The 27,894-nt window shown below is 46.4% G+C and overlaps 1 protein-coding gene across 1 annotated transcript; it reads right to left on the reverse strand.

The window, feature by feature from the left end:
* Nucleotides 1–1,826: 1,826 nt before the first annotated feature.
* On the reverse strand, nucleotides 1,827–27,144 carry DUS3L (dihydrouridine synthase 3 like). The gene is given in 16 exon segments (XM_070743961.1): nucleotides 1,827–1,996; nucleotides 2,774–2,902; nucleotides 5,870–6,058; nucleotides 10,012–10,087; nucleotides 11,524–11,620; nucleotides 13,315–13,425; nucleotides 13,545–13,610; nucleotides 14,626–14,742; nucleotides 16,782–16,934; nucleotides 20,646–20,687; nucleotides 23,764–24,336; nucleotides 25,259–25,315; nucleotides 25,318–25,527; nucleotides 25,529–25,546; nucleotides 25,548–25,560; nucleotides 27,043–27,144. Coding segments are annotated over 16 exon segments (1,959 nt in total). The 5' UTR covers nucleotides 27,078–27,144; the 3' UTR covers nucleotides 1,827–1,923.
* Nucleotides 27,145–27,894: the final 750 nt, after the last annotated feature.

Consider the following 27,894-nt stretch of genomic DNA (forward strand, 5'->3'; position numbering starts at 1 on the left):
AGCGAAGGCCGCCGGCGGGCCAATGGGAGCGCGGGGGCAGCGTTGCCAGGGTGACGACGGAGCGCTGCGAGGGAGCCAGGGAGGGAGGGAAGACATCCGAGGCGGCTAGTTCTCATTGAGGTCGCGGATACGGGAACACCTACCGCCCCCCCCCCCCCCGCCGCAGGCTCGCTGTGCTTGTGGAAAGAAACTACTCTGACCAAGGGGTCAGAAGATGGAGCTGAGACCCTCAGATACTTTGGGTTAGAGATTGGGGTGAGGAAGATATTTCCCTCCCCCCATCTCCCCGCTAACAACATCTATTTACTTGTTTATTTGATTTGATTTAAGTTTAAATTTAATTAGATTTGCTGTTGTACTATATTGTTATATTATATGCTGTTAGCCGCCCTGAATCCTCAGAGAAGGGCAGCATACAAATCAAATAAATAAATAAATATCAAAGAAACAATATACAATAAATATCTAAAATCCAATTAATTAACTAATTACTCTAAAGACCCTAGTAACATTAATAATCACTCATTCCCATTCGTACAACAGTCATAATTCACTTTCCTTATGTGGGGTTGAGATTGGCCTCAGCTAACCATTAGCCCAGCCCACCTCACAGGGTTGTCTTTGTGTGAGAAGCAGTGGCAGGGAGTCCTCCAGTTACCACAACGGAAGCACTAAAGGAGACACTTTAGTGAGTTCTGCCCCATTTTACAACCTCTCCGACATCATGAAGTGAATTGTCGCCATTTTTTTAAAAAAATATAAATAAATTGGAGAAGCTGATGGCACGATGGAATAAGGTGAGAGATTATATGCTGAGTAGAATCTGTGATGAAAATGTGAAAAATAAACTCCAATCACTCTTAATAATAACAAATGCAAAGTAGAGTTAAGGAAATAAAAAAATATAAATTAGTAAATATTTGAACCCCCCCGCAATTGTTGGTATTGTCAGTTGGGTGATGGGCACATGCACTGTGCACTGTTTTATGTTTGTTTATGTAACTTTATGTGCAAAACCAATAATAATAAAAAATTGTCGCCGTTCTTAAATGAGTAACCTAGTTGTTAAGTAAATCTCCCCACTTCACCCCATTTTGCTCATCTGGTTGCAAAAGGAGAAATCACGTGACAAACTGTGGCCGTCGTACATACAAGCCATTGGCCAAACGTCCGAATTCCGATCACGTGGCAGGAAGGGATGCCACAAGGGTCCTGTGAAAAATGGTCCCAAGTCACATTTTTCAGGGCCACTGTAAACCTTGAAACGGTCACTAAGTGAAAAGCCGGGGGCTACCCATACTTAAGTATGTTTCCTGCCTTGAATTATTTATCATAAATAAGTAAATAATGAAAAATACATTAAAAAGACGGGACATAAATACAGGCAGCCTTACAACCACTCCTTTAGTGACAGTTCGGAGTTATAACGGTCACTGAAAAAAAGCGACACCATTTCTCACACTTACGACCGTTGCAGCATCCCCATCAGAATTCTTGGCAACTGACTCGGGTTTATGACGGTCGCAGTGTCCTCCAGGTCACACGATCCCCAAGCAAAAACTGATTCGTTTGAGAACCGTGTTGACTAAAAATGGCAGTTATTCATTTAACAGCCGTGCAAAGAAAAGGTTGGAAATCGGGGCAAACCGTCTTATTTAGCAGTGAAATTGTGGTCATAAGTCGAGGGCTACCTGTAAATCTGGAATTGAGGCATCCCAAGAAGCAGCCAGGCAAGAGAGCAGAGCCCTTCAGGGGGAGGGAGGGGCTGAGCCACCCACCCACCCAAATACACAGGCTGGGGAAGCATTGAATGCAGACGGTGATTATTTTTTTTTTAAAAAGGGAAATTTCTTTTAATAATTCATATGAACAGACAGGTAAGCAGCAGACGGACGATGTGTCGACGTTTCTCCTTCAGCCGCCCTACTTGTAAGAATTCGCTTTGTGCTTTGGCAGGAAGCTGAAGTTGGCAGGAACGCGGCCCAGCAGCATCTCACTGGGGGAAAAAAGGAAGGAAGGAAAGAGAGAAAGAGGGAGGGGGGGGGAGATATATTTTATTTATTTATTTATTTAATTTATTGGATTTGTATGCCGCCCCTCTCCGCAGACTCGGGGTGGCTAACAACAGCAATAAAACAGCATATAATAATAATCCAATACTAAAAACAGTTAAAAACCCATTATAAAAACCAAACATACATACAGATTATACCATGAATATAATTGTAAAGGCCTAGGGGGAAAGAGTATCTCAAGATATATTTGATGGGGTAGACAGGAAGGAGAAAGAAGGAAAGAAAGAAAGAAAGAAATAAGGAAGGAAGGAAAGAAAGAAAGGAAAGAAAGAGAGAGAGGGAGGGAGGGATGATATTTTTGGGGGGAAAAGGAAGGAAGACAGGAAGGAGAAAGAAAGAAGGAAGAAAAAAAAGTAAAGAAAGAAAGAAAGAAAGAAGAAAGGAAGAACAAAAGAAAGAAGGAAAGAAGAAGGAAAGAGAAAGGGAGGGAAGGATGATATGGGGAAAAAGGTAAGGATGACAGGAAGGAGAAAGCAAGGAAGGAAAGAGCAAAAGAAAGAAAGAAAAAGAGGGAAGGATGATATTTCATGGGGGGGGGGAAAAGGAAGGAAGACAGGAAGGAGAAAGAAGCAAGGAAGGAATGAGCGAAGGAAAGAAAAAGAAAGAAAGGAGAGAGAAAGAAACTTGGATTATTGAGGATTCGAGGAATTCAAAGGGAGGGGAAGGCAAGGCCAGGTGCGGTTCAAGCTCTCTCGTACCTGATCTTAATCCAGTCGTCCACGTTTTGGCTCGCCATCAAGGTCTCCAAGTAATCTCGGCCCAGGTAATAAGGGGGCCTTTCGTTGATTCGCTGTGGCAGGCGCTCCAGCAAGCCCACAGGGATGTACCTGAGCAAGAAGACAATGAACAGCTGGGAAAGAGATGTTCTCAGACATCTGGGTCATGGTTGTCCCAAAGGTGCTTTTTCAACTGGACTTTCTGGTGTTTTCTTTGAAAGCGTTTCACCTCTTGTCCAAGAAGCTTCTTCAGCTCTGCATGGATCTTGGAGAATGGCAGGATTTATACCCCTTGCAGACAAAGCTGGTCATTTGCATCCTTCTCAGAGAGTCCTGGAGGCCACTTGGAACTGCGGGTGATATCATCTATCTCCTGTCTACAACATAGTCCTTTTAGCAGTTACAAGGTGATCTTGAAGACACAGATGAAACTCCAGGTGGCCTCAACGACTCTCTTCGAAGAATGCAAATGACCAGCAGTCTGCAAGGGATATAAACCCTTCCATTCCCAAATGTGCTGTTTCGGGAGAAAATTGGACTTTCTGGGTTTTCTTTGATGCTGTTTTGCTTCCCATCCAAGAACCTCCTTGGATGAGAAGTTGGTGGGGAATGGAAGGATTTATACTCCTTGCAGACAGCTGGTCATTTGCATTATCTGATAAAGTCTTTGAGGCCACTTGGAGATTTGTTTGTTGTCCCACGGAGTTGGCCTTCTCCGGGTCCTGTCGACCAAACAATGTCGTTTGGCGGGCCCCAGGGGAAGAGCCCTCTCTGTGGCAGCCCTGGCCCTCTGGAATCAACTCCCTCCAGAGATTAGAACGGCCCCCATCCTCCTTGTCTTACGCAAATTACTCAAGACCCACGTTTGTCGCCAGGCATGGGGGAGTTAGGATATTCTTTCCCTTAGGCCATTACAAGTTATGTATGGTATGTTTGTGTGTATGTTTGGTTTTTATAATAAAGGCTTTTAGTTGTTTTTTATCATTGTTGTTAGCCGCCCCGAGTGTGCAGAGAGGAGCGGCATACAAATCCAATCAATCAATCAATCAATCAATCAATTGGGGTGGAACCTTCTTGGAATTGCTGACATCATCATCCATCTCCAGTCTACCTCACAGTCCTTCAGCAGTTCTAAGAAGGCTTCACACCCATCTGCACCGCTCAGGTGACCCTGAGGACACAGGTGAACCTCCAGGTGGCCTCAACGACCCTCTAAAAGGATGCAAATGACCAGCTGTATAAATTCTTCCCATTCCCCTCCATCCACTCAGAGCTGAAGAGGGTTCTCGGATGAAGAAGCTTGAGAAGTGAAACATCTTCAAACATACTTCAAGGAGGGGTCTCCGAGTCTGCGGAGAGGGGCGGCATACAAATCTAATTAATAATAATAATAATAACAACAACAACTTATCAAATTTGCAGATGACACCAAACTGGCAGGAATAGCCAACACTCCAGAAGATAGGCGCAAAATACAGAAGGATCTTGACCAACTTGAACAATGGGTGCTTTCTAACAAAATGAAATTCAGTGGCGAAAAAAGTAAGGTTCTACATTTAGGAAAGAAAAACAAAACACACAGATACAGTATATGTGGAACATTGCTCAACAGTAGTAACTATGAGAGGGACCTTGGTCCTAGTGGACAAACCATTTAAATAGGAGCCAGCCGTGTGCAGCAGCTGCCAAAAAAGCCAACACAATTCTAGGCTGCATTAACAGAGGGACAGAATCAAGATCATGTGAAGGGTTAATACCACTTTATAAGGCCTTGGTGAGGCCACACTTGGAATACGGCATTCAGTTTTGGTCTCCATGATGCAAAAAGGATGTCGAGACTCTAGAAAAAGTGCAGAGAAGAGCGACAAATATGATTAGGGGGCTGGAGGCTAAAACCTATGAAGAACGGTTGCAGGAACTGGGCCTGGCTAGTTTAATGAAAAGAAGGACCAGGGGAGACAGGATAGCAGCCTTTCAGTATCTCAGGGGTTGCCACAAAGAAGGAGTCAACCTATTCTCCAAAGCACCTGAGGGTAGAACAAGAAGCAATGGGTGGAAACTAAACAAGGAGAGAAGCAATGTAGAACTAAGGAAAAATTTCCTGACAGTGAGAACAATTAATGCGTGGAACAGCTTGCCTCCAGAAGTTGTGAATGCCCCAACACTGGAAGTTTTAAAGCAGATTTATTTATTTATTTATTGGATTTGTATGCCGCCCCTCTCCGTAGACTCGGGGCGGCTAACAACAGTAATAAAGACAGCATATAACAATCCAATACTAAAACAGTTAAAAACTCTTATTGTAAAACCAAACATACATACAGACATACCATGCATAAAATTTTAAAGGCCCAGGGGGAAAGAGTATCTCAGTTCCCCCATGCCTGGCGGCAGAGGTGGGTTTTAAGAAGCTTACGAAAGGCAAGGAGGGTGGGGGCAATTCTAATCTCTGGGGGGAGTTGATTCCAGAGGGCCGGGGCTGCCGCAGAGAAGGCTCTTCCCCTGGGTCCCGCCAAGCGACGTTGTTGAGTTGACGGGACCCGGAGAAGACCTACTCTGTGGGACCTAACTGGTCGCTGGGATTCGTGCAGCAGAAGGCGGTCCCTGAGGTAATCTGGTCCGATGCCATGAAGGGCAGATGTTGGAGAACCATCTGTCTGAAGTAGTGTAGGGTTTCCTGCCTAAGCAGGGAGTTGGACTAGAAGACCTCCAAGGTCCCTTCCAACTCTGTTGTTGTTGTTGTTTGTTGTTATTATTATGTCAGTACAACATAATAATAACAACAACAAACTATTATTATTACGGAGAGGGGCGGCATACAAATCCAATAAATTATTATTATCATTATGATTATGATTATTATTATTGTTATTATTATCATTATTATTATCATTATTATTATTATTATTAACAGAAAAACCAGAAAGTCCAGTTGCCTTTGAGTCTAGAACCTTTGTGTCGCTACTAGCTAATTCCAGTTGTGTGGAATCGCTCCAGTTCCCTCCTGCAGAAGGGCTGCCCGCCGTGAGCATCGGGCACCAGGTACAGGAGCCGAGAGGGAGGGGGGTGGCTGCTCACCTGCAGAGGAAGGAGAGCCACTCCAGCAAGAACTTCCTGGTCTTCTCCACGCCTTGGGTGTCCGACCCCCAGTGTTCCAGGCCGTAGTTTGTGTAGTCTTGCAGAATGCCCAGCCTCTCTGTGGAAGAGATGTCCCAGTGCCGCTGTTCCTTGATTTCGGTGAAGATCCACGGTTTGATGAGCGCTCCCCTGTGACCAAGAAGAACAGTCGTGACAGCGTTCAAAATCTGTGGAGCGTGTGTCCAAGAGGGTTGAGCTGGGGGCTTCAGTTCCTGTCGTAGAATTCTTCTGGCCAAGTGGGATTGGACACACGAGGGATTTTGTCTTCTGCACAAGGGTGCAGAAGACCAAAGGATGAATCACAATCATAAAATACAGTCTGTCACTACCATGTATTGTATTGGTTGGGTTTCCTTCTGCCGCACGAATCCCAGCGACCCGTTCGGTCCCACAGAGTTGGCCTTCTCCGGGTCCCATCAACAAAACAATGTCGTCTGGCAGGACCAGGGGAAGAGGCTTCTCTGTGGCAACCCCGACCCTCTGGAATCAACTCCCCCCGGAGATTAGGACTGCCCCCACCCTCCTTGCCTTTCACAGACTCCTCAAAACCCACCTCTTTCGTCAGGCATGGGGAAATTGATTCCCCTGGGCCGTTTCCGCTTTACATATGGTTTGTATGAGATGTATGATTGTTTTTTTATATTAAGGGTTTTAAATTGTTTTAACCATTGGATTTGTACTGTTTTGTTGTTGTGAGCCGCTCCGAGTCTCCAGAGTAGGGCGGCATACAAATCTAATAAATAATAATAATAATAATAATAATAATAATAATATGAAGATAAACCAGCATAGTATGTTAGGAGAAAATAGTTCTATTACTTTAAGAGCTAGGTAGCAACTATGAGCTGGGCTGCAATTTAACTATATAAGGGAGACACACCTGCTGCTCTCTGTTACATTCTGTAGTTGTATTCTATTGTGTTGAGCTTTGTTGCATTGTGTCTGTTCTGCTGCTTTATCTTGTAATGTTGGTTACTGATGTATATATTATTATTATTATTATTATTATTATTATTATTATTATTATTATTATTTATTAGATTTGTATGCTGCCCCTCTCTGAGAACTCAGAGCAGCTCACAACAAAAGATAAACAGTACAAATCCAATATTTAAAAACAGTTTAAAAACCCTTAACATAAAAACAATCATACATCTCACGCAGACCATACATAAGGTGGAAATAAGCCAGGGGAATCAATTTCCCCATGCCTGACGACAGAGGTGGGTTTTAAGGAGTTTTCCAAAGGCAAGGAGGGTGGGGGCAGTCCTAGTCTCCAGGGGGAGCTGGTTCCAGAGGGTCGGGGCCACCACAGAGAAGGCTCTTCCCCTGGGTCCCGCCAGACGACATTGTTTCGTCAATGGGACCTGGAGAAGGCCAACTCTGTGGGACCTAACCGGTCGCTGGGATTCGTGTGGTTAGTATTAATATATGAGCTGCATGTAATATACTGTGTAGAATATATTATACTGAAGTAAAAGTATTTGCTGTATTAATAAGAGAATAAGCTGTGCGCTAATACTAAATGGTATATTATTACTGTATGTGAAGGAGATAATATATGTAATATTATATGCACCTGCTGTGTGAGAATAAGAGATGTATTATGGACTGTATTATAATTACTGTGTAAGGTTATGGAGATATGGTATATCTTGTAAACCAGGGGTGGGCAATTAATTTTGCCATGGGGCCGCATGAGAAATTGGGATGGTTTTAGAGCAGTGTTTCCCAACCTTGGCAACTTGAAGATATCTGGACTTCAACTCCCAGAATTCCCCAGCCAGCAAATGCTGGCTGGGGAATTCTGGGAGTTGAAGTCCAGATATCTTCAAGTTGTCAAGGTTGGGAAACACTGTTTTAGAGGGCTGGACTAATATAATTAACTCAGTTCTACCCAATATTGTAAAGACCCAGACCCTGGCCTGACCTAAACACCCAGACCCACTCTACAGACCCCTAACTGTTTGCTTTACGGCAACACGGTGCACCACAGTCACTGCGCTGGAGTGTTTGCGTGGTTTCTGTGCTTGGCTGCTCTCAGTAGGAGGTCGGGGTCTGCTGCAGTGCGAGGATGAAAGAGCTCACTATGTCTGCTGGGACTTCTCTGGTTCCTGCTTTTCTCATGATTCATCAGGTAAGCAGGAACCTCCGACCTCCACGGACCGGTCACAGATAGCGGGCGGGCAGGATGTAGCCCACGGGCCACCCCTTGCCCAGGTCTGTTGTAAATAATACCTTTACTATATGTTGGTCTGTATTATTGTCTGAACAACCATCACTGCTGTTGTACATATTCCTGGTCAGTTGGAGGATGATGAAGATATTGAGGACTCTGATTCAGATAGTGTTTATGAATTAGTGGGGGGCCCGGGGTTACAGGCGGTAGAACAGGTGGGAGGCCAGCCACAGGATGGGGCTATGAGTTCAGGACCTAGCGAGGGAGAATCAGACGCTCGCTGGGTTAACCCTAAATTCAGAAGGGCCCAAAAACGTAGAGAACAGGTGTCTGGAAGAAGATATTAAGGAGAGGAATGGGTTAAATACTGTAGTGATGTATTTGGCACATCAGAGGGTCAGTGGGGAAGAAGGGTGGAGTTTCAACGTTGCCGAAGAGAAAAATGGAGGTTTTTCTCTGCCGCTCCCAAGTAAGCAAAAGTATTCTGTGTTGATTAACAGTCAGGGCTGCTGTTTTAGAAATCATGCTGTTGGGAAAATAAATCTTGTTAAGTGGAGAAGGAGAAGGAATGTGAGAAATGCAGTTAAGGGAGATAACAGACCAAGAGATAAGTGCCGGTATGAAAGGTGTTTGAATTCCAAAAGAGCAGAGAAATAAATGGAGTTTTTTATTCATGAAATAATGCATTTAATAAGAGTTATTTGTAATTGCTAAATTTCTACCAGAACCAGAACAACTGCTACATCTACTCTGGTTCAATTACAGTATTTCCATCATTGGCTGTTAAACCAGTGTGGAATGCTGACACAGCCATCACAAAACATAAGCTACAACACTCAGGGATGGTCCTTGGATACTAAACAAGCAATCAACATACATAGCAATAGCATAGCATTTAGACTTATACACCGCTTCACAGCGCTTTCCAGCCCTCTCTAAGTGGTTTACAGAGAGTAAGCATATATTGGCTGGTACAGTTTCTACAAGGCCTATAGACAGCTATCTTTCCACGCCACACATAAGAGATATACATGTTTGAAGGAGATCTGATTTTTTATCCTTCTGGATGGAAGCAAGGCAACCCCTTCTGTATTCTCCATTAAGCAATAGAAGTTCTTTTTTTTAAAAAAAATTATATTATATTATATTATATTATTATATTATATTATATAATAGAATTTTTATTGGCCAAGTATGATTGGAAACACAAGGAATTTGTCTTGGTGCAGATGCTCTCAGCGTACATAAAATAAAAAACAATCGCTGCCAACCTGCCTTTCATTGAGGACCTGTATACTGCATGAGTCAAAAAGAGGGCGGGGAAAATATTTACTGACCCCTCACATCCTGGACACAAACTGTTTCAACTCCTACCCTCAAAACGTCGCTACAGAGCACTGTACACCAAGACAACAAGACACAAGAACAGGTTTTTTTCCGAACGCCATCACTTTGCTAAACAAATAATTCCCTCAACACTGTCAGACTTTCTACTAAATCTGCACTTCTATTGTACTAGTTTTTCTCATTCCTATCACCCATTTCATCCCATGTTGACTGTATGACTGTAACTTGGTGTTTATATCCTACGATTTTTATTAATATTGCTTCTTCATTGCTTATTTGACCCCTATGACAATCATTAAGTGTTGTACCACATGATTCTTGACAAATGTATATTTTATTTTATGTATGCTGAGAGCATCTGCACCAAGACAAATTCCTTGTGTGTCCAATCACACTTGGCCAATAAAAATTCTATTCTATTCTATATTAATTATATTATATTATATTATATTTATTTATTGGATTTGTATGCCACCCCCTCCGTAGACTATTATATTATATTATATTATATTATATTATATTATATTATCAGAGGGGAAAAAGAGAAGCTACTTACCTTGCAATCATGACCCCCGAAACGCCGCTCTGCATGGCTCGGTTAGCATCTTCGAAAGAAAAAACATCGCCGTTTCCTGCGCAGAAAGAAAGAAAAAAGAAAGGAAAGAAAGAAAAGAAAATTAATCTATATAAATCCAAAAAGTTAAAGGAAAAATAAACAAATGAAAAGATGCTATGACAGTTGCAGTGCCCTTTGTGACCTTCTGACAAACGAAGACAAGGAGAAGCCCGACTGCCTTCACAATTGTGTTGCTAACTTAACCACAGTGATTCACTTAACAGCTGTGTTGTTGCCAAGAAAGGCTGCAAAGGCCCTTGTTCCGAATCCTCGTTTCTGTGGGGAAAGAGATGGTCCAGGTAGTCTTCGACACATGACCACAATTGAGCCCCAAATTCCTGTTGCTAAGCAGGACAGTTCAGTGAATTTTCTGACTCATTTTACAAACTTACTTGTCAAGAGAATCACTGCAGACGTTAAATTAGTGACACCTAAGTTGTTAAGTGAACCTTCTTTCCCCCATTGACTTTGCTAGTCAGAAGGTCGCAAAAGGGGAATCACATGACCCCTGGATGCTGCAACAGTCGTAAGTGTGAGTCAGTTGCCAGGCATCTGAATTTTGATCACAAGATCACGGGGGATGTGGCAACGGTCGTGAAAAGTCCATTTTTAGTGCCGCTGTAATTTTAAAAGGCTACTAAATGTATTGTTTTAAGTTGAATTATATGTGTGTGTATGTATGTATATATAACATTTATTCATTACCTACGTTTTCATTTTAATGTTGTTAGCTGACCAGGGTCAGCTTGTGGCATGATGGACAGCAAACAAATATGATAGATGATTGGTAGATAAGGAGAAAGAGAGATACATTAGATAGATGATAGATGTATGGATGGGTGAATGAGATATATTGATGGATGGATGGATGGATGGATAGGTGAGATATTGATGGATGGATGGGTGGGTGAGATATATTGATGGATGGATAGGTAAGATATATATTAATATATATTAAATATATTAAAAGAGCTGGGGTGGCGCAGCAGGTAGAGTGCTGTACTGCAGGCCACTGAAGCTGACTGTAGATCTGTAGGTCAGCGGTTCAAGTCTCATCACCGGCTCAGCCTTCCATCTTTCCGAGGTGGGTAAATGAGGACCCAGATTGTGGGGGCAATATTGCTGGCTCTGTTAAAAAGTGTTGTTGCTAACATGTTGTAAGCCGCCCTGAGTCTAAGAAGGGCGCCATAAAAATCGAATAAAAATAAAATAAAATAAAAATTAATGGATGGGCGAGATATTGATGGGTGGATGGATGAATAGGTGAGATATTGATGGGTGGCTGGATAGATATGGACGGATGGACAGACAGACAGGCAGAGGAGCATTGCAGAGTATTTCAAGGGAAGGAAGCAAGGCCATGCTGAAAACAATGCATGTTGAAGTATCCTGCAAGGGTCCTGCTGACTCAGAAAGACTAGGAAATGCGGGAATCGGCCACCCAGCACTTACCGAATAGGGGCATGGGGCTAGCCACTCGGACGCACTCCGCTATGTAGTCCCAGTCTGCCATCTTGGTGTACCTCTGCTCTCTCGACCGGCCGTGGAGCTAACAAGGGGCAGGACAAAGGTGCAGTTGGCATGGATGGAACCAACCCAGCAAGGCTTTGATGCCTTCAAGCTCGGCTGGGGGATTCTGGGAGCCGAAGTCCACAGGTCTTTAAAGTTCCCATGCTGGGAGGCAACACCCCACCCGCTCTAGATAAAAGCAGCAAATCAGAAAGGAGCTTCCATTTATCTCTCTGTGAATCTTTATTACTTATTTATTTTTTGGATTTGTATGCCGCCCCTCTCCGTAGACTCGGGGCGGCTAACAACAGTAATAAAAAACAGCATGTCAATCCAATACAAAAACAACTAAAAAACCCTTATTGTAAAACCAAACATACATACAAATATACCATGCATAAATTGTAGAAGCCTAGGGGGAAAGAGTATCTCAGTTCCCCCATGCCTGGCGACAGAGGTGGGTTTTGAGGAGCTTACGAAAGGCGAGGAGGGTGGGGGCAATTCTAATCTCTGGGGGGAGTTGGTTCCAGAGGGCCGGGGCCGCTACAGAGAAGGCTCTTCCCCTTGGCTCCGCCAAACAACATTGTTTAGTTGACGGGACCCGGAGAAGGCCAACTCTGTGGAACCTAACTGGTCGCTGGGATTCGTGCGGCAGAAGGAGGTCCCGGAGATACCCTGATCCGGTGCCATGAAGGTGTTACATGGCCGTTTTTGGGAAAGCCCATGATGGCTCTTGCAGCCGCATTCTGCACAATCTGAAGTTTCCGAACACTTTTCAAAGGTAGCCCCATGTAGAGAGCATTACAGTAGTCGAGCCTCGAGGTGACGAGGGCACGAGTGACTGTGAGCAGTGATTACTATTATTGTTGTTGCTGTTGTTTTGTTATTGTTATTATTATTTATTAGATTTGTATGCCGCCCCTCTCCACAGACTCGGGGCGGCTAACAACAGTAATAAAAAACAGCATGTAAATCCAATACTAAAACAACTAAAAAACCCTTATTGTAAAACTAAATATCCATACAAACAAACATACCATGCATAAATTGTAAAGGCCTAGGGGGAAAGAGTATCTCAATTCCCCCATGCCTGGCGGCGGAGGTGGGTTTTGAGGAGCTTACGAAAGCTGAGGAGGGTGGGGGCAATTCTAATCTCCGGGGGGAGTTGGTTACAGAGGACTGGGGCCGCCACAGAGAAGGCTCTTCCCCTGGGCACCGCCAAACGACATTGTTTAGTTGACAGGACCTGGAGAAGGCCCACTCTGTGGGACCTAACTGGTCGCTGGGATTCGTGCAGCAGAAGGCGGTCTCGTAGATACCCTGGTCCAGTGCCATGAAGGGCTTTATAGGTCATAACCAACACTTTGAATTGTGACCGGAAACTGATCGGCAACCAATGCAGACTGCGGAGTGTTGGAGTAACATGGGCATATTTGGGAAAGCCCATGATTGCTCTCGCAGCTGCATTCTGCACAATCTGAAGTTTCCGAACACTTTTCAAAGGTAGCCCCATGTAGAGAGCATTGCAGTAGTCGAGCCTCGAGGTGATGAGGTCTTAGCTAGAGAAACCCCCAGGAAGGGGAAGACGGAACAGGAATGCTACACCTCCCCACCTATCTCCCCCCCCCCCCCCCCCGGTTTCTTCAGCTGAAGAAGAATTAGCACTCGGAGTTGCCCAGGCGAGTAACCAGGCCTCCACCCCACCCGGAGTAAGGAAAGCAGATCTTCCGATACCGTGACCAACGAGGCTCCCCATTCTCGGAGGTTGGGGATCAGTTTATGAGCCAGGTTCGTTTTCTCCTGGACGCCCGTCCTGATCTTGACCGTCAGGGGAACATCCAAGACCTGAGAGGGAAAGAGAAAACACATACACACGCAGAAAAAGAGAGTTTCGAGCATTTAGACAGGACACGAAATCAACTGAGCGCTGCACGAATCGGCCGGAGAGATGGCCGCTGACTTACGGAGTTCATGCCCCGGATGATTTGCTCAAACTTATTAGTTCGGGTCATCAGAGCACATCCGCCACCCTGGGAAAGAGGAGAGGGCGAAACAGGCGGTCAGAGATGATTTCATTTGTTTGAGAGGCTGCCTGCATTATTTCTTCTCAACCGTTCAAGGCTCTGAATATAATAATATAATATCATTCTCCCCACAACCACCACCCTGTGAGGTGAGTTGGACTGTGGGAGCGAGAGAGCGAGCGGTCTTTCATGGCCAAACTGGGATTACAATTCACCGGCTTCCACTTTCTAATAACTATAGTCCTCCACTTACAACCACAGTTGAACCCCAAATTTCCGTTGCTAAGCCAGACAGTTGCTAATAACAATAGCACTTATATACTGCTTTCCAGGGCTTTCCAGCCCCCTCTAAGCAGTTTACAGAGTCAGCATTTTGACTACAATAATCTGGGTCCTTATTTAGGGACCTCAGAAGGATGGAAAGTTGAGTCAACCTTGAACCAGTCAGGAGCGAACTTCTGGCTGTCAGCAATGCTGCATTCTGATTCCTTCCTTCCTTCCCTTCCCCCCCCTCCCCTCCTTCTCTTCCCTCCCTCCTTCCCTTCCTTCTCTTCCTTCCTTCCCTCTCTTCCTTCCTTCTCTTCCTTCCCTTCCTTCCTCCCCTCCCTCCTTCCCTTCCTTCCTCCCCTCCCTCCTTCCCTTCCTTCTCTTCTTTCCTTCCTTCCTTCCTCCCCCCCTTCTCTTCCTTCCTTCTCTTCCTCCCTCCCTCCTCTTCCTTGACCTTATATATCGCTTCACAGTGTTTTACAGTCCTTTCCAAGCAGTTTATAGAATCAGCCTATTGCTCTCAACAATCTTGGTCCTCCTTTACCGATCTCAGAAGGACGGAGGGCTGAGTCAGCCTTGAGCTGGTCAGGATCAAACTGTCGGCAGTGGGCAGAATCAGCTTCCCATTCTATATTCTAACCACTGCACCAACCAGGGCCCAATTTTGATTAATCCTCTTTGATGTCTACCCCGTTGGGCTGGCTTTTTAAAAGCCTTTGTCACTCTCAGCCATGGGCCCCAAATGACCCCTTACTTTGTTATAGACCAGGTCAATTGGGCATCCCACGTTGATATCCACAAAATCCACCTCGATGGTTTGGCTGAGAAGCTCGGCGCATTTAGTCATGGTGTCTGGGAAGGCTCCTTCCAGCTGAGAACAGAGGACATGCCAAAGGTTAGCAAGGCACCAGGACCCTGAACAGAATAACCGAGTTGGAAGGCACCTCGGAGGCCTCCTAGAGCATATCTCACTCTACACCAGCAATGATTTACTTAAATTCTTCTTAAAACCCACCTCTGCCATCAGGCATGCGGGAATTGAAACATCTCCCCTTTGCCCATGTAGTTTTTGTGTATGATTTGATTGTGTGTTGTTTTTTATATATTGGGGTTTCTTTTTTGGACTTTTTAATCTAAAACTGTAATCTAGATTTTTAAATATTAGATTTGTTACTGTGTACTGTTCTTCACCATTGTTGTGAGCCACCCTGAGTCTGTGGAGAGGGGCGTCATATAAATCTAATCTAATATAATCTAATCTAAATTAATCTAAGAGGCAGTAGCTAGCTTTTTGCCCGTAGTGTACACATGGGTAGGAAAAAATATGATCCAAGCAAAAATCAATGATGCCACTTTAGTGGTTTACTTGATACTGAGGGTAGACAGAATAATAGAATTGGGAGAGACCTTTGTTAGTACTATGTATAAGACAGTTGGGTTGGCAATATATAAACAAGCTAACAATGAATGTTTGTACTGAAGTACTATAGCTTTAAGAGGTAGTGTTGCAAATGGCCATAAGAGGGAGCCAGAAAGCATGATTCTCTCTCTCTGTTCCCTGCTTCCTCTTCCTTCCCATACTGAAGGGCTACCCTCTCCTCTCGCTCGCTTTGTAGACGGTGATATTCCTTCGCTGTGGTGACTCCTCGGCTGCCCAGAGCGAGGGGAGCTTTTTCTCTGGCCGCTGACAGTTTTATTCGGCGTCCAAGTGCCCAGAGAAAGGAAAATGCTTCGTTCGCTCTGGACTGCCAAAGCCTCCTTAAGCGCCACCAAAAGGCTCCTCTGGCAGCCCGGATGGCCGGGATTACAGTGTTCCCTCGATTTTCGCGGGTTCGAACTTCGCAAAAAGTCTATACCACGGTTTTCAAAAATATTAATTAAAAAATACTTTGCTGTTTTTCCCCCTATACCACGTTTTTCCCCGCCCGATGACATATGTCAGCGCCAAACTTTTGTCCACCTTTAATAAATATGTTTTTTAATAAACTTTAATAAATAAACATGGTGAGTAATAATCTAAATGGTTGCTAAGGGAATGGGAAATTGTAATTTAGGGGTTTAAAATGTTAAGGGAAGGCTTGTGATACTGTTCATAGCCAGAAATAGTGTATTTACTTCCGCATCTCTACTTCACGGAAATTAGACTTTCGCGGGCAGTCTCGGAACGCATCCCCAACGAAAAGCGAGGGAACACTGTAAAGGGGGAATGGCAGGAAACTGGCTGGGCCTTCATGGAGCTCTCAAATTTCCTGGGAAATTTTTCTGGGCTCAGGTTCTTAAGTAGAAAATGGTTCTTAAGTAGAGGCAAAAAAATCTTGAACACCCGGTTCTTATCTAGAAAACGTCTTAAGTAGCGGTACCACCCGCCCCAGAACTGTGTGTTAAGGGGAATATTGGTTAGCTGCTGTATGTATAGAACTGTATATTCTGATATCTGGTTTGTATATGATTGCTTGACTTGGATATGTATGTAGTTGACTGTTTACTGATTAATCTATTAGGATTGTAACATTGGTAATATAATTAATATAATATAATATAATATAATATAATATAATAATATAATATAATTTTATTGGCCAAGTGTAATTGGACACACAAGGAATTTGTCATTGGTGCAGATGCTCTCAGCGTACATAAAAGAAAAAGATACATTTGTCAAGAATCATGTGGTATAACACAATGATTGTCATAGGGGTCAAATAAGCAATGAAGAAACAATCAATATTAATAAAAATCTTAGGATACAAGCAACAAATTACAGTCATACAGTCCTAAGTGGGAGGAAAAGGAAGATAGGAATGATGAGAAAAAACTAGTAGAAATAGAAGTGCAGATTTAGTAAAAAGTCTGACAATTATAAGCCCAGCGTGGAATGCTAACAGTTCTCACTGTGCCCCAGGAAGTTACCTGAACCCCGAAAAGATCCTCGGTCTCGTGCCGCTTCAGCAGCGCCCATTCGGAAGACTGTCCCTGGAGGAGGTTGGTGCACACCGCCATCTCTCCGCAGGTGACGTCCGCCCCGTAGCCTTTGCATACCCGGCGGAAGGGAAGGTTGCCGCACTGAAATCGCAAGGCAGATATGAATTTAGAGAGGAGATTCATTCAGCCTGCCAAGTCGAGAGTGGCCGCCCCAGTACTTTTTAAAGAGAAGAAAGGCGGGGGTCTCCGTTTAGTTGTTGACTTTAGAAACCTAAACGGCATGTGCAAAACACTTACCCCCTCCTTACCCCTCATGAAGGACTTACTCAATCATCTGTCCAAGGGAAAAATATTTACCAAACTGGACTTGAGAGAGAGGCTTAAGAATAAAGCATAGAGGGGGATGAGTGGAAGACTGCTTTTAACTGCCCCTTAGTGAGTTTCCAATTCCCAGTCATGCCGGCAGTGTTTACGCCAGTGATAGCGAACCTATGGCACAGGTGCCACAGATGGCATGCGGAGCCATATCTGCTGGCATGCGAGCTGTTGCCCTAGCTGAGCTCCAACAAGCATGTGTGTTTTTGGCTTTCAGATGTCCTCCGGGGGGATGAGTGAGGGCATTTTTACCCTCCCCTGGCTCCAGGGAAGCCTTTGGAGCCTGGGAAAGGCAAAACATGATCCCACAGGACCCACCAGAATTTGGGAAACAGGCCGTTTCCAGCCTCCAGAAGGCCTCTGGGGGGGGGGGCGGGGGAAGCTGTTTTCGCCCCTCCCCAGGCATTGATTTATGGGTGTGGGCATTCAAACATGTGTGATAGCGTGCGCCCACATTCTTTTGGCACCCGAGGGAAAAAAGATTCGCCATCACTGGTTTATGCAATACAGTGATCCCCCGGTTATTGCGTCCCCGACCATTGCGAACAGGCTAATTTGCGATTTTTGAACCCGGAAGTCAGAACACCATCTGCGCATGCGTGCCCTTTTTTTCTATGGGCACGCATGCGTAGATGGCGCCGGGCAGATCAGCTTCTGGGCGGCTTCCCTAGGTCTTCCCCCTCTTGGCAGGCATCAGCGAGGAGTTTCCCCACCGCCCACGCAAACTCCTCGCTGCTGCCGCTTCGCTCTGGCCGCTTCCCAGCTGAGTACTCAGCTGGGAAGCGGCCCGAGCGAACGGCTTGTCCGCAGCCTGCCTGCCCGCGCGCCCGCGGCTCGCGCGCCCTTCTCCCGTCCACGCCGTTCGCTCGGGCCGCTTCCCAACTGAGTACTCAGCTGGGAAGCGGCCCGAGCGAACGGCTTGTCCGCAGCCTGCCCGCCCGCGCGCCCGCTCCCCCTCTTGCTGGCGGGAGAGCGAGAAGCCCTCCCCAGCACCCGCTCGCCCGCCCTTCGCTGCTCGCCCGCCCTTCGCCCGGCCACCCGCCCTTCGCTCGCTGCTCACCCGGGTTCGGGGGGGTGCTGGCAAGCCGCCCATGCCGGCGGCGACGTTTTAAAACAGCGGCGCGGCTTTCCAATGAGTCCCGAAGACAAACGCGGAAGTTTGACGTTTGTCTTCGGGACTCATTGGAAAGCTGCGCCGCTGTTTTAAAACGTCGCCGCCGGCATGGGGGGCTTGCCAGCACCCCCCGGACCCCCAACCCGGGTTTGGGGGGCTGCTAGGAAGCCCCCCATGCCGGCGGCGACGTTTTAAAACAGCCGCGCCGCCCCCAATCTTCGGCTCCTCGCTAGCGCTGCGGGAGTAAAAACACCATCTGCGCATGCGCAGATGGTGTTTTTACTCCCGCAGCGCTACTTCGCGAAAACCCTCGCAACGAGCGGGGGATCACTGTACATCAATGAGGTGGCGCACCCACACCTGTACAAGGGGGTGCTCGTTTATTTAGATGACATCCTCATATTCAGTGAAGCCATGGAAGATTACACAAAGCTAACATAGCAAGTTAAAGTTCCTTAAGTATGCCCATGTCACACCAACACTCCGCAGTCTGCATTGGTTGCCGATCGGTTTCCGGTCACAATTCAAAGTGTTGGTTATGACCTATAAAGCCCTTCATGGCATCGGACCAGAATATCTCTGGGACCGCCTTCTGCCGCACAAATCCCAGCGACCAGTTAGGTCCCACAAAGTTGGCCTTCTCCGGGTCCCGTTGACGAAACAATGCCGTCTGGTGTGACCCAGGGGAAGAGCCTTCTCTGTGGCGGCCCCGACTCTCTGGAACCAACTCCCCCCAGAGATCAGAGTTGCCCCCACCCTCCTTGCCTTTTGTAAGCTCCTTAAAACCCACCTCTGTCGTCAGGCATGGGGGAATTGAGATATCCCCTCTCCCTAGGCTTATAAAATTTATGCATGGTATGTTTGTGTGTATGTTTGGTTTCTTAAGTAAGGGTTTTTTAAATTAACTTAAATATTAGATTTGTTCATATTGTTTCACTATTGTTGTTAGCCGCCTCGAGTCTACGGAGAGGGGCGGCATACAAATCAAATAAATAAATAAATAAATAAAAATAAAGAAACTCTTAGCAGCCAAGCCCTATGCTAAGCTATCTATGTGCGAATTCCCCAAAACCTCAACAGACTACTTAGGATATCGCATTTCAAAGAAGGGAATAGAGATGGACCCAGTGAAAGCGGCACTCGACTGGCAACTACCCCTCCCTAGTTCCCATCCCTAACGCAAGGCAGGATGGATCATGGATATCAATAAAGCTGAGAATTTTAGGAAAGGAGATGGGATAATTATAATAATAATTAATAATTTATTAGATTTGTATGCCGCCCCTCTCCGATGACCCTCTAAAAGGAATGCAAATGACTAGCTGTCATTGGGGAACCTTCCATTCCCCAACATCCATTCAGAGCTGAAGAATTCAATTCAATTTAATTTAATTCAATTCAATTCAATTTATAAGCTTCCCACTCCTATTGGAATCCGGGCAGAGTACAGCAAATAAAAACAATGTAAGAACAATTAAAACCCCAAGAATAAAACAGTCATTGAACAAAACATTCATTTCTTCTTGGCCAGAACAAGATGGTCTTGCTCAATGGCTGCAGGCCTGCCATGTTTTCATGGTCTTCTGGAAGGCTAGGAGGGTGGGGGCAGTCTGCATTGGTTGCTGATCAATTTCTGGTCACAATTCAAAGTGTTGGTTATGACCTGTAAAGCCCTTCATGGCATCGGACCAGAATATCTCCGGGACCGCATTCTGCCGCATGAATCCAAGCGACCAGTTAGGTCCCACAGAGTGGATCTTCTCCAGGTCCCGTCGACTAAACAATGTTGTTTGGCGGGGGCCAGGGGAAGAGCCTTCTCTGTGGTGGCCCCGACCCTCTGGAACCAACTCCCCCCAGAGATTAGAACTGCCCCTACTCTCCTTGCCTTTCGTAAGCTCCTTAAAACCCACCTTTGCCGCCAGGCATGGGGGAACTGAGACATCTCCCCCGGGGCCTATACAATTTATGTATGGTATGTTTGTATGTATGTCTGATTAATAATGGGGTTTTTAAAATGTTTTTAAATTATTAGATTTGTTATGAATTGTTCTATTGCTGTTGTGAGCCGCCCTGAGTCTACGGAGAGGGGCGGCATACAAATCTAATAAAATAAATAAATAAATAAATAAATGGATCTCCAGGGGAAGTTGATTCCAGAGAACCGCGCCGAAGAAATGTCTTGGGAGAGAAGTCTTGAAAGAAAAAGACCCAGAAAATCCAGGTTGCTTCTTGAAAGAAGCTCCTGTGGGACTCCCGCCTCATCTTTTCTCCTGGCTTCCCTATAAAGACGTCCACCTGAGCTCACACCCTGAGCTTTCCAGCGTTCATGTTCGCAAACTTCCACCAGAAGGACGTCTCCTTACCGTGGTCAGAGGAGCCAAGTAGAGCTTGCCCTGCAGATCCAGCTGGGAGAGAAACGGGGAAAGAGAAAATGTGTGAAGACTAAATTGCACACCGGGCGGAATCATTCATTCATTCATTCATTCATTCATTCATTAGATTTGTATGCCGCCCCTCTCCGAAGACTCAGGGCGGCTAACAACAATAAAAAAGACAATGTAACAAATCTAATATTAAAAAATAATCTAAAAACCCCAATTGAAAAGACCAATCATACAAACAAGCATACCATGTATAAATTCTATAAGCCTAGGGGGAAGGGGAAAAAAATTCAATTCCCCCATGCCTGACGACAGAGGTGGGTTTTAAGGAGCTTGCGAAAGGCAAGGAGGGTGGGGGCAACTCTGATATCTGGGGGGAGCTGGTTCCAGAGGGTCGGGGTTGCCACAGAGAAGGCTCTTCTCCTGGGTCCCACCAAATGACATTGTTTAGTCGACGGGACCCGGAAAAGGCCCACTCTGGTCGCTGGGATTCGTGCGGCAGAAGGCGGTCCCGGAGATATCTGCTTCCTACTCAGCAAAGTGTCAGGGTTCCAAACTGCATCCGAAATTAAATCAGAGCCCGAGGCGCCATCTTCCTCAAAGCTCCAATTCATTAGCAGAGCCATGTTGGCACATCTGGGAGAAACCCGAATCTGAAGTCCTGTGGATTTCTCCACCCAGTTTAAGGTTCATTCCTTTGTTTCCCCCACCCACAAGTTCATCACATTAACCCGCCTGATCCTCCCATTATCTTCCGGGCAGGTGCTGAACAAAGGATGACCTTGAGAATCTAGAAGAAATTTGTTACGGCTTTCATTCTACAACCCTCATGGCAACAGCCCCTCTCAAATTCTCACAGCACAAATACCTTCTGCAGTCTAATACGCGGCGGGCCAAAGTCTCCAAATCAGATGATGGCTTCGGCCTGACACAAAGCCAATAGGCAGAAATAATAATAATGATAATCATGAGGATGATATTTATTTTATTTATTTATTTATTGGATTTATATGCCGCCCCTCTCCGCAGACTCGGGGCGGCTAACAACAATATTATTATTATTATTGTTGTTGTTGTTATTATTATTATTATTATTAACATTAATAATAATATGAAACTCTTCCACTTGTTTCTGGGCAGGTGTGTGCGTGTATGTGTATGGGGGGGGAGTTGAACCATGCGAAACTCAGAAGCCCCTGGAGGGTACCCCTTGTGAAGGTCTCTTCTTTGTCTAAAAAGAGATACCAGCCAGAGGGAGTGGTAACAGCTGGGGAGACTCTCTGGCTCCTTTTCTTTCTTTCTTTCTCTCTTTCCTTCCCTCCCTCCCTCCTCCATAATTCAATGCCTGGGGAGAGCAAAAACAGCTCCCCCCCCCCCCCCCGGAGGCTCTCTGGAGGCCGGAAACAGCCTGTTTCTCAACTCCTGGTGGACCCAGTAGAAACATAGAAGACTGACGGCAGAAAAAGACCTCGTGGTCCATCTAGTCTGCCCTTATACTATTTCCTGTATTTTATCTTACAATGGATATATGTTTATCCCAGGCAGGTTTAAATTCAGTTACTGTGGATTTACCAACCACGTCTGCTGGAAGTTTGTTCCAAGGATCTACTACTCTTTCAGTCAAATAATATTTTCTCACGTTGCTTCTGATCTTTCCCCCCAACTAACTTCAGATTGTGTCCCTTGTTCTTGTGTTCACTTTCCTATTAAAAACACTTCCCTCCTGGACCTTATTTAACCCTTTTACATATTTAAATGTTTCGATCATGTCCCCGCTTTTCCTTCTGTCCTCCAGTAGCTCGTGTTTGCCCTCCCCAGGCTCCAAAGCCTCCTCTGGAGCCAGGGAGGGTAAAAATGCCCTCCCCCATTCCCCCCGGAGGCCCTCTGGAACCCAAAACACCCTCCCAGCATGAGCCAAAAATCAGCTGGCTACCACGTACATGCACGTTGGAGCTGAGCTAGGGCCAAAGCTCACATGCCAGCAGATACGGCTCTGCGTGCCACCTGTGGCACCCATGGCATACGTTCGCCACCACTGATATAGACAGACAGATGGAAAGATGAAGTAACTGAATGTAAACAAGCCTGGAATAAACATAGATCCTTCTTAAGATAAAATAGTATAAGGGCAGACGAGAGGGACCATGAGGTCTTTTTCTCCCGTCAATCTTCTATGTTTCTAAGATAGAATAGATAAATGATAAGATAGTAAATAGAAACATAGAAACATAGAAGACTGATGGCAGAAAAAGACCTCATGGTCCATCTAGTCTGCCCTTATACTATTTCCTGTATTTTATCTTACAATGGATATATGTTTATCCCAGGCATGCTTAAATTCAGTTACTGCACGAATCCCAGCGACCGATAAGGTCCCACAGAGTTGGCCTTCTCCGGGTCCCGTCGACCAAACAATGTCGTTTGGCGGGCCCCAGGGGAAGAGCCTTCTCTGTGGCAGCCCTGGCCCTCTGGAACCAACTCCCCCCCGGAGATTAGAACTGCCCTCACCCTCCCTGTCTTTCGTAAACTACTCAAGACTCATTTATACCGCCAGGCATGGGGGAGTTGAGATATTCCTTCCCCCTAGGCCATTACAAGTTATGCATGGTATGTTTGTTTGTGTGTATTGTTGGTTTTATAATGTTTTTTTATTATTGGGTTGTACATGTTGTGTTTATTATTGTTGTTAGCCGCCCCGAGTCTATTATTATTATTATTATTATTATTATTATTATTATTATTATTATTATTATTATTATTATTACTGTGGATTTACCAACCACGTCTGCTGGAAGTTTGTTCCAAGGATCTACTACTCTTTCAGTAAAATAATATTTTCTCACGTTGCTTCTGATCTTTCCCCCAACTAACCTCAGATTGTGTCCCCTGGTTCTTGTGTTCACTTTCCTATTAAAAACACTTCCCTCCTGAACCTTATTTAACCCTTTAACATATTTAAATGTTTCGATCCTGTCCCCCCTTTTCCTTCTGTCCTCCAGACTCTACAGATAAACGGATTGGCTAAATGAATAGTAAATGGACCGACAGATTCCTTTCCTACCTACTTTCAGCCTAATCCACGGCACCTTCCTGGCCTTACCTTGGGTTTCTCAGACGGCCTCAGTTTCACCGTGTCTTCATCCGTCACAGCGCCCACCCTTCCCAAAGCTGAAGGAATCGGAGTCTCCACCGTTTCCGGAGCAGGACCCGTTCCTTCCGATGGGTTAGAGCCGTTGGGTGCCTCCAATCTGGCCGTTCCAGGCTCCTTGGACCCTTCAGAAGCTGAGCGGTCCCGGGCTTCTGTCTCCGCCACCGCAGCCTGGCCGCCGGGCCTTCTGGCCGGGTGGCTCTTGCCCAGGGAGCGGAGGTACTCGCCGGATCTGGCAAAGGACACCTTCTTCTTGCGCAGCTGCTGCTGGAGGTCCTTGCTCAGGCCGTTCCTCACCGCCAGCCTCCCTTCCCACTGCTTCTGGAGCTCGGCGTTCACCAGGTTCTTGTAGCCCTCTCCCAGGTGAGCTCCCGCAAATCGACAGGTGGCCCCGTAGGTGCAGCGGCCGAAGGTCTCGAACAGCAGGCAGCGGCCCCCCAGATCTGGGGGCTTGGCCGCCATGTACTCCTGGAGGTTGTGCAGGAAGCGGCAGCTGGAGCCGTAGAAGCACTTTTCCAGACGCTCCTTCGGTCAAGAGAAAGGGAGAAACTCGGGTTTTTAAATTAAAATAAAATAGTATACCGCTTCCTAGTGCTTTTTCAGCCCTCTCTAAGCAGTTTATCAAGGAAGGAAGGAAGGAAGGAAGGAAGGGAGGGAGGGAGGGAAGGGGAGGGAGGGGAGGAAGGAAGGGAGGGGGGAGGGAGGGAGGGAAGGAAGGGAGGGAGGGGGGGAGGGAAGGAAGGGAGGGGGAGGGAGGGGAAGGAAGGGAGGGGGGGAGGAGGGAGGGAGAGAAGGAAGGGGAAGAAGGGGAGGGATGGGAGGGAAGGGAGGGAAAGGAGGGGAGGGAAGGAAGGGGAGGGAGGGGAGGGATGGAATAGCAATAGCAATCACTTATATACTGCTTCCTAGTGCTCTTACAGCCTTTTCTAATCAGTTACAGAATCAGCCTCTTGCCCCCAACAACCTGGGTCCTCATTTGACCCACCAAGGAAGGAAGGAAAGGAAGGAAGGAACAAATAGCAATAGCAATCAAACTTATATACTACTTCCTAGTGCTCTTAGCCCTCTCTAATCAGTCAAAAGCCCCCTCCCGCCAGGGTAATGGGTGGATAGATGGAAGTCTGCTTGGGAAGAAGAACCCATAGTCTTGTCAGGGTTGAGTCTGAACCTATTAACACTGCTGAAATAGCCTGTACTACTTACTGGCAGTTAACTGAAGTCGCCTGTAGTGCTGCACTCTAAACACTGCACCAGACCAGCTCTTATTATAGTCCCCATAGGCACTTTTTCCGGAGGCAACTGGGCTTTTCTTGTTTGTCCTTTGTAGAGGTTTTGCTTCTAATCTCAGAAGCCTCAGAGGCGAATATAAGCCAGTGGCAGAAAGGCTGTTTCAAGGCCCAGCAAGTAGATTTGTCTGCAGGCATGGGCCACGCGTAGACAACTTTACCTGAACCACGGAGGGGCACAAGCGTTGCTTCTCGTAGTGAGTCGGCTTCATGCAATGGGGCGGTTCTTGTTCTGCCCTCGCAGCCTCTTCCGCCCTGCAGGCTCTGGGGCGCTCTCACTGACAGCGGCAACTTCTGGAGGTTTCTCTTCTCCGACCCCCTCAAGTTCTCGCTTCTGCAGCTTCGCGGGAGGCTCCCCTTGCTTGGCGCCCTGAAGGTCGTTCTCGGCACCATCCAGATCTGTCCTCGGCTTCTCTTCCTTCTCAAGGCGGGGCGTGGAAGTCCTCCTTTCGTGCAGCGGTATCTCGAGGGAGAAAGGTTACAAGCCCTTTGTTAATTTGTTGGGGTTTTTAAAAAAAATTTTTTTTAATTGAATATTAAACATTTAACATTCAACATTAAAAGACACAAAACACAAAAAACAGTTTTTCTCATTACGATGACTTCGTACTGATATCACGAGTATCCCATAAGTCCATCTAAATTCTAATTTTTTAATACATTCTACTCTTTATTACATTACTACTTAAACACACATGCAGTTTTGGATACATTCTCTTACACACATAGACACAGGCATTCATACGAGGGTCATCCAGAAAGTAAGGTGACAGGGCACGTAGCTCTCGCGAGGAATTTTCGTGGGGGGAGTTGGTCTTGCTATCATGTAGCGGGAAGCCCAGCGGAAGTGAACACGCAGTGCCAGTGGTCAGTAGATCATCGACTGGCATTGTGGGGAAGATTAGAGATGAGCGTCTTCATTTTGTTTCCCTCATTCGCTGGCTGGGGAATTCTGGGAGTTGAAGTCCAAATATCTTCAAGTTTATTTTATTATTATTTATTTATTGGATTTGTATGCCGCCCCTCTCCGTAGACTCGGGGCGGTTAACAACAATGATAAAAACAGCATGTAACAATCCAATCCAATACTAAAATAACTAAAAAAACTCTTATTATAAAAACCAAACATACATGCAGACATACCATGCGTAAATTGTAAAGGCCTAGGGGGAAAGAATATCTCAGTTCCCCCATGCCTGACGGGCAGAGGTGGGTTTTAAGAAGTTTACGAAAGGTGAGGAGGGTGGGGGCAATTCTAATCTCTGGGGGGAGTTGGTTCCAGAGGGATGGGGCCACCACAGAGAAGGCTCTTCCCCTGGGTACCACCAAACGACATTGTTTAGTTGACGGGCCCTGGAGAAGGCCAACTCTGTGGGACCTAACTGGTTGCTGGGATTCGTGCAGCAGAAGGTGGTTCCGGAGATAATCTGGTCCGGTGCCATGATGGGCTTTATAGGTCATAACCAACCAAGTTGCCAAGGTTGGGAACACTGCCCTATACCATTCCAGACAAGTGACTGCCCGGTCTCTTCTTAAAAACCTCCAGAGCTGGAGCACCCCCAACCTGCTGGTGGCAAGCTGTCCCACTGGTTAATTGTCCTCACAGTTAATTTCTTCTAAGTTCTAGGTTGCTTCTCTCTCATACACACCACTCATGGAAGGGACCTTAAGAGCTCTTCCCAGCCCACCACCACCACCCCGCTCAGGGAGGCAGTTCCACAGGGATGTGGCAAAGAGGGGGACCCCCCCCCCCCCCAAAGTCAAGAAGGGTCACGCCAAGGTCTGTCCGCCTCCTGCAGGTCGTAACTCCGAGGAGTTCACGAGGAGGGCTCCCAGAGCTGCCAAGGAAGCGGGGCAAAAGCCCGGGGCAGAGCAAGGTTGAGCCTTCATGGGCTCCGGCCCGGTCGGAGGAGGTAGGCCAAAGCCTCGGGGCTTCTGTACTCACTGGGCTCGGATGGGAGCCACTCCAGCCGCCTCCATGCCTGACTTCCAGACCTACCCGGAAGCGCTGCTGCTCGTGGAAACTAGAGCGCCTCCGGATGCACACCAGGGGCGCCGTTCTAGGAATTGGCCTCCGCGGATAACGGTGGCCACGGGCGGGGCTTCCGAGGCTGGGGAAAACGCGGGAAGGCGAGGCGCCTTTCCTCCCTTCCACCCCTCCACACCCTCAGCGCGGGAAAACACACGTTTCTTCAGTAACTAAATTTAATTCGTTTAATTAATATCTAGTTGGGCATAGAAGACGAAAAGGGAGCCAATATTTTCTCCGTAGAAAGAAATATCTCCCTCGGATTCGTCCCTCAGCTCCCGCCGCCCACCCTTCGCACTGGGATTGATTCCCTTTTCAGCCAATAAGAGCCGCCGGATGTGAGCTCCGTGGGGCGACGAGGGTGGGACTCCGAACAGAAGTTGGAAAGAAAGGCGCCAATTCTGAGGTAAACTGTTCCTTACCCACGATGCCTCGAAAGCGTTCCGCTCACCCTGTACTCAGTAAGGTGAGGACTGGAACTTTGATTCAAATTTAAAGACCGTAGCGGACTCAGCGTGGACGAAGTTTTCCCGAAGGAGCGACCAAAGCAAGCAGGGATGCCCAATAAAACAGCCTTTTGGATCAGCCCCCCCTCCCAACAAAAAACGGCAGCTTTAAGATGGGTGGATTCCCACCTTTGCGGACTTCTGCTCCATAATTTTCTAGCTAGCCAGGAAAATGGGGGTCCACTCATAAAGAGGCCTAGACTGAAAAACACTGTTTTGAGAGATGTATGCCCCCACTTTGTTCAGCAAGGCTGTTTCTGCA

The sequence above is a fragment of the Erythrolamprus reginae genome, chromosome 1 (genome assembly GCF_031021105.1).
Source record: "Erythrolamprus reginae isolate rEryReg1 chromosome 1, rEryReg1.hap1, whole genome shotgun sequence".
Lineage (NCBI taxonomy): Eukaryota > Metazoa > Chordata > Lepidosauria > Squamata > Dipsadidae > Erythrolamprus > Erythrolamprus reginae.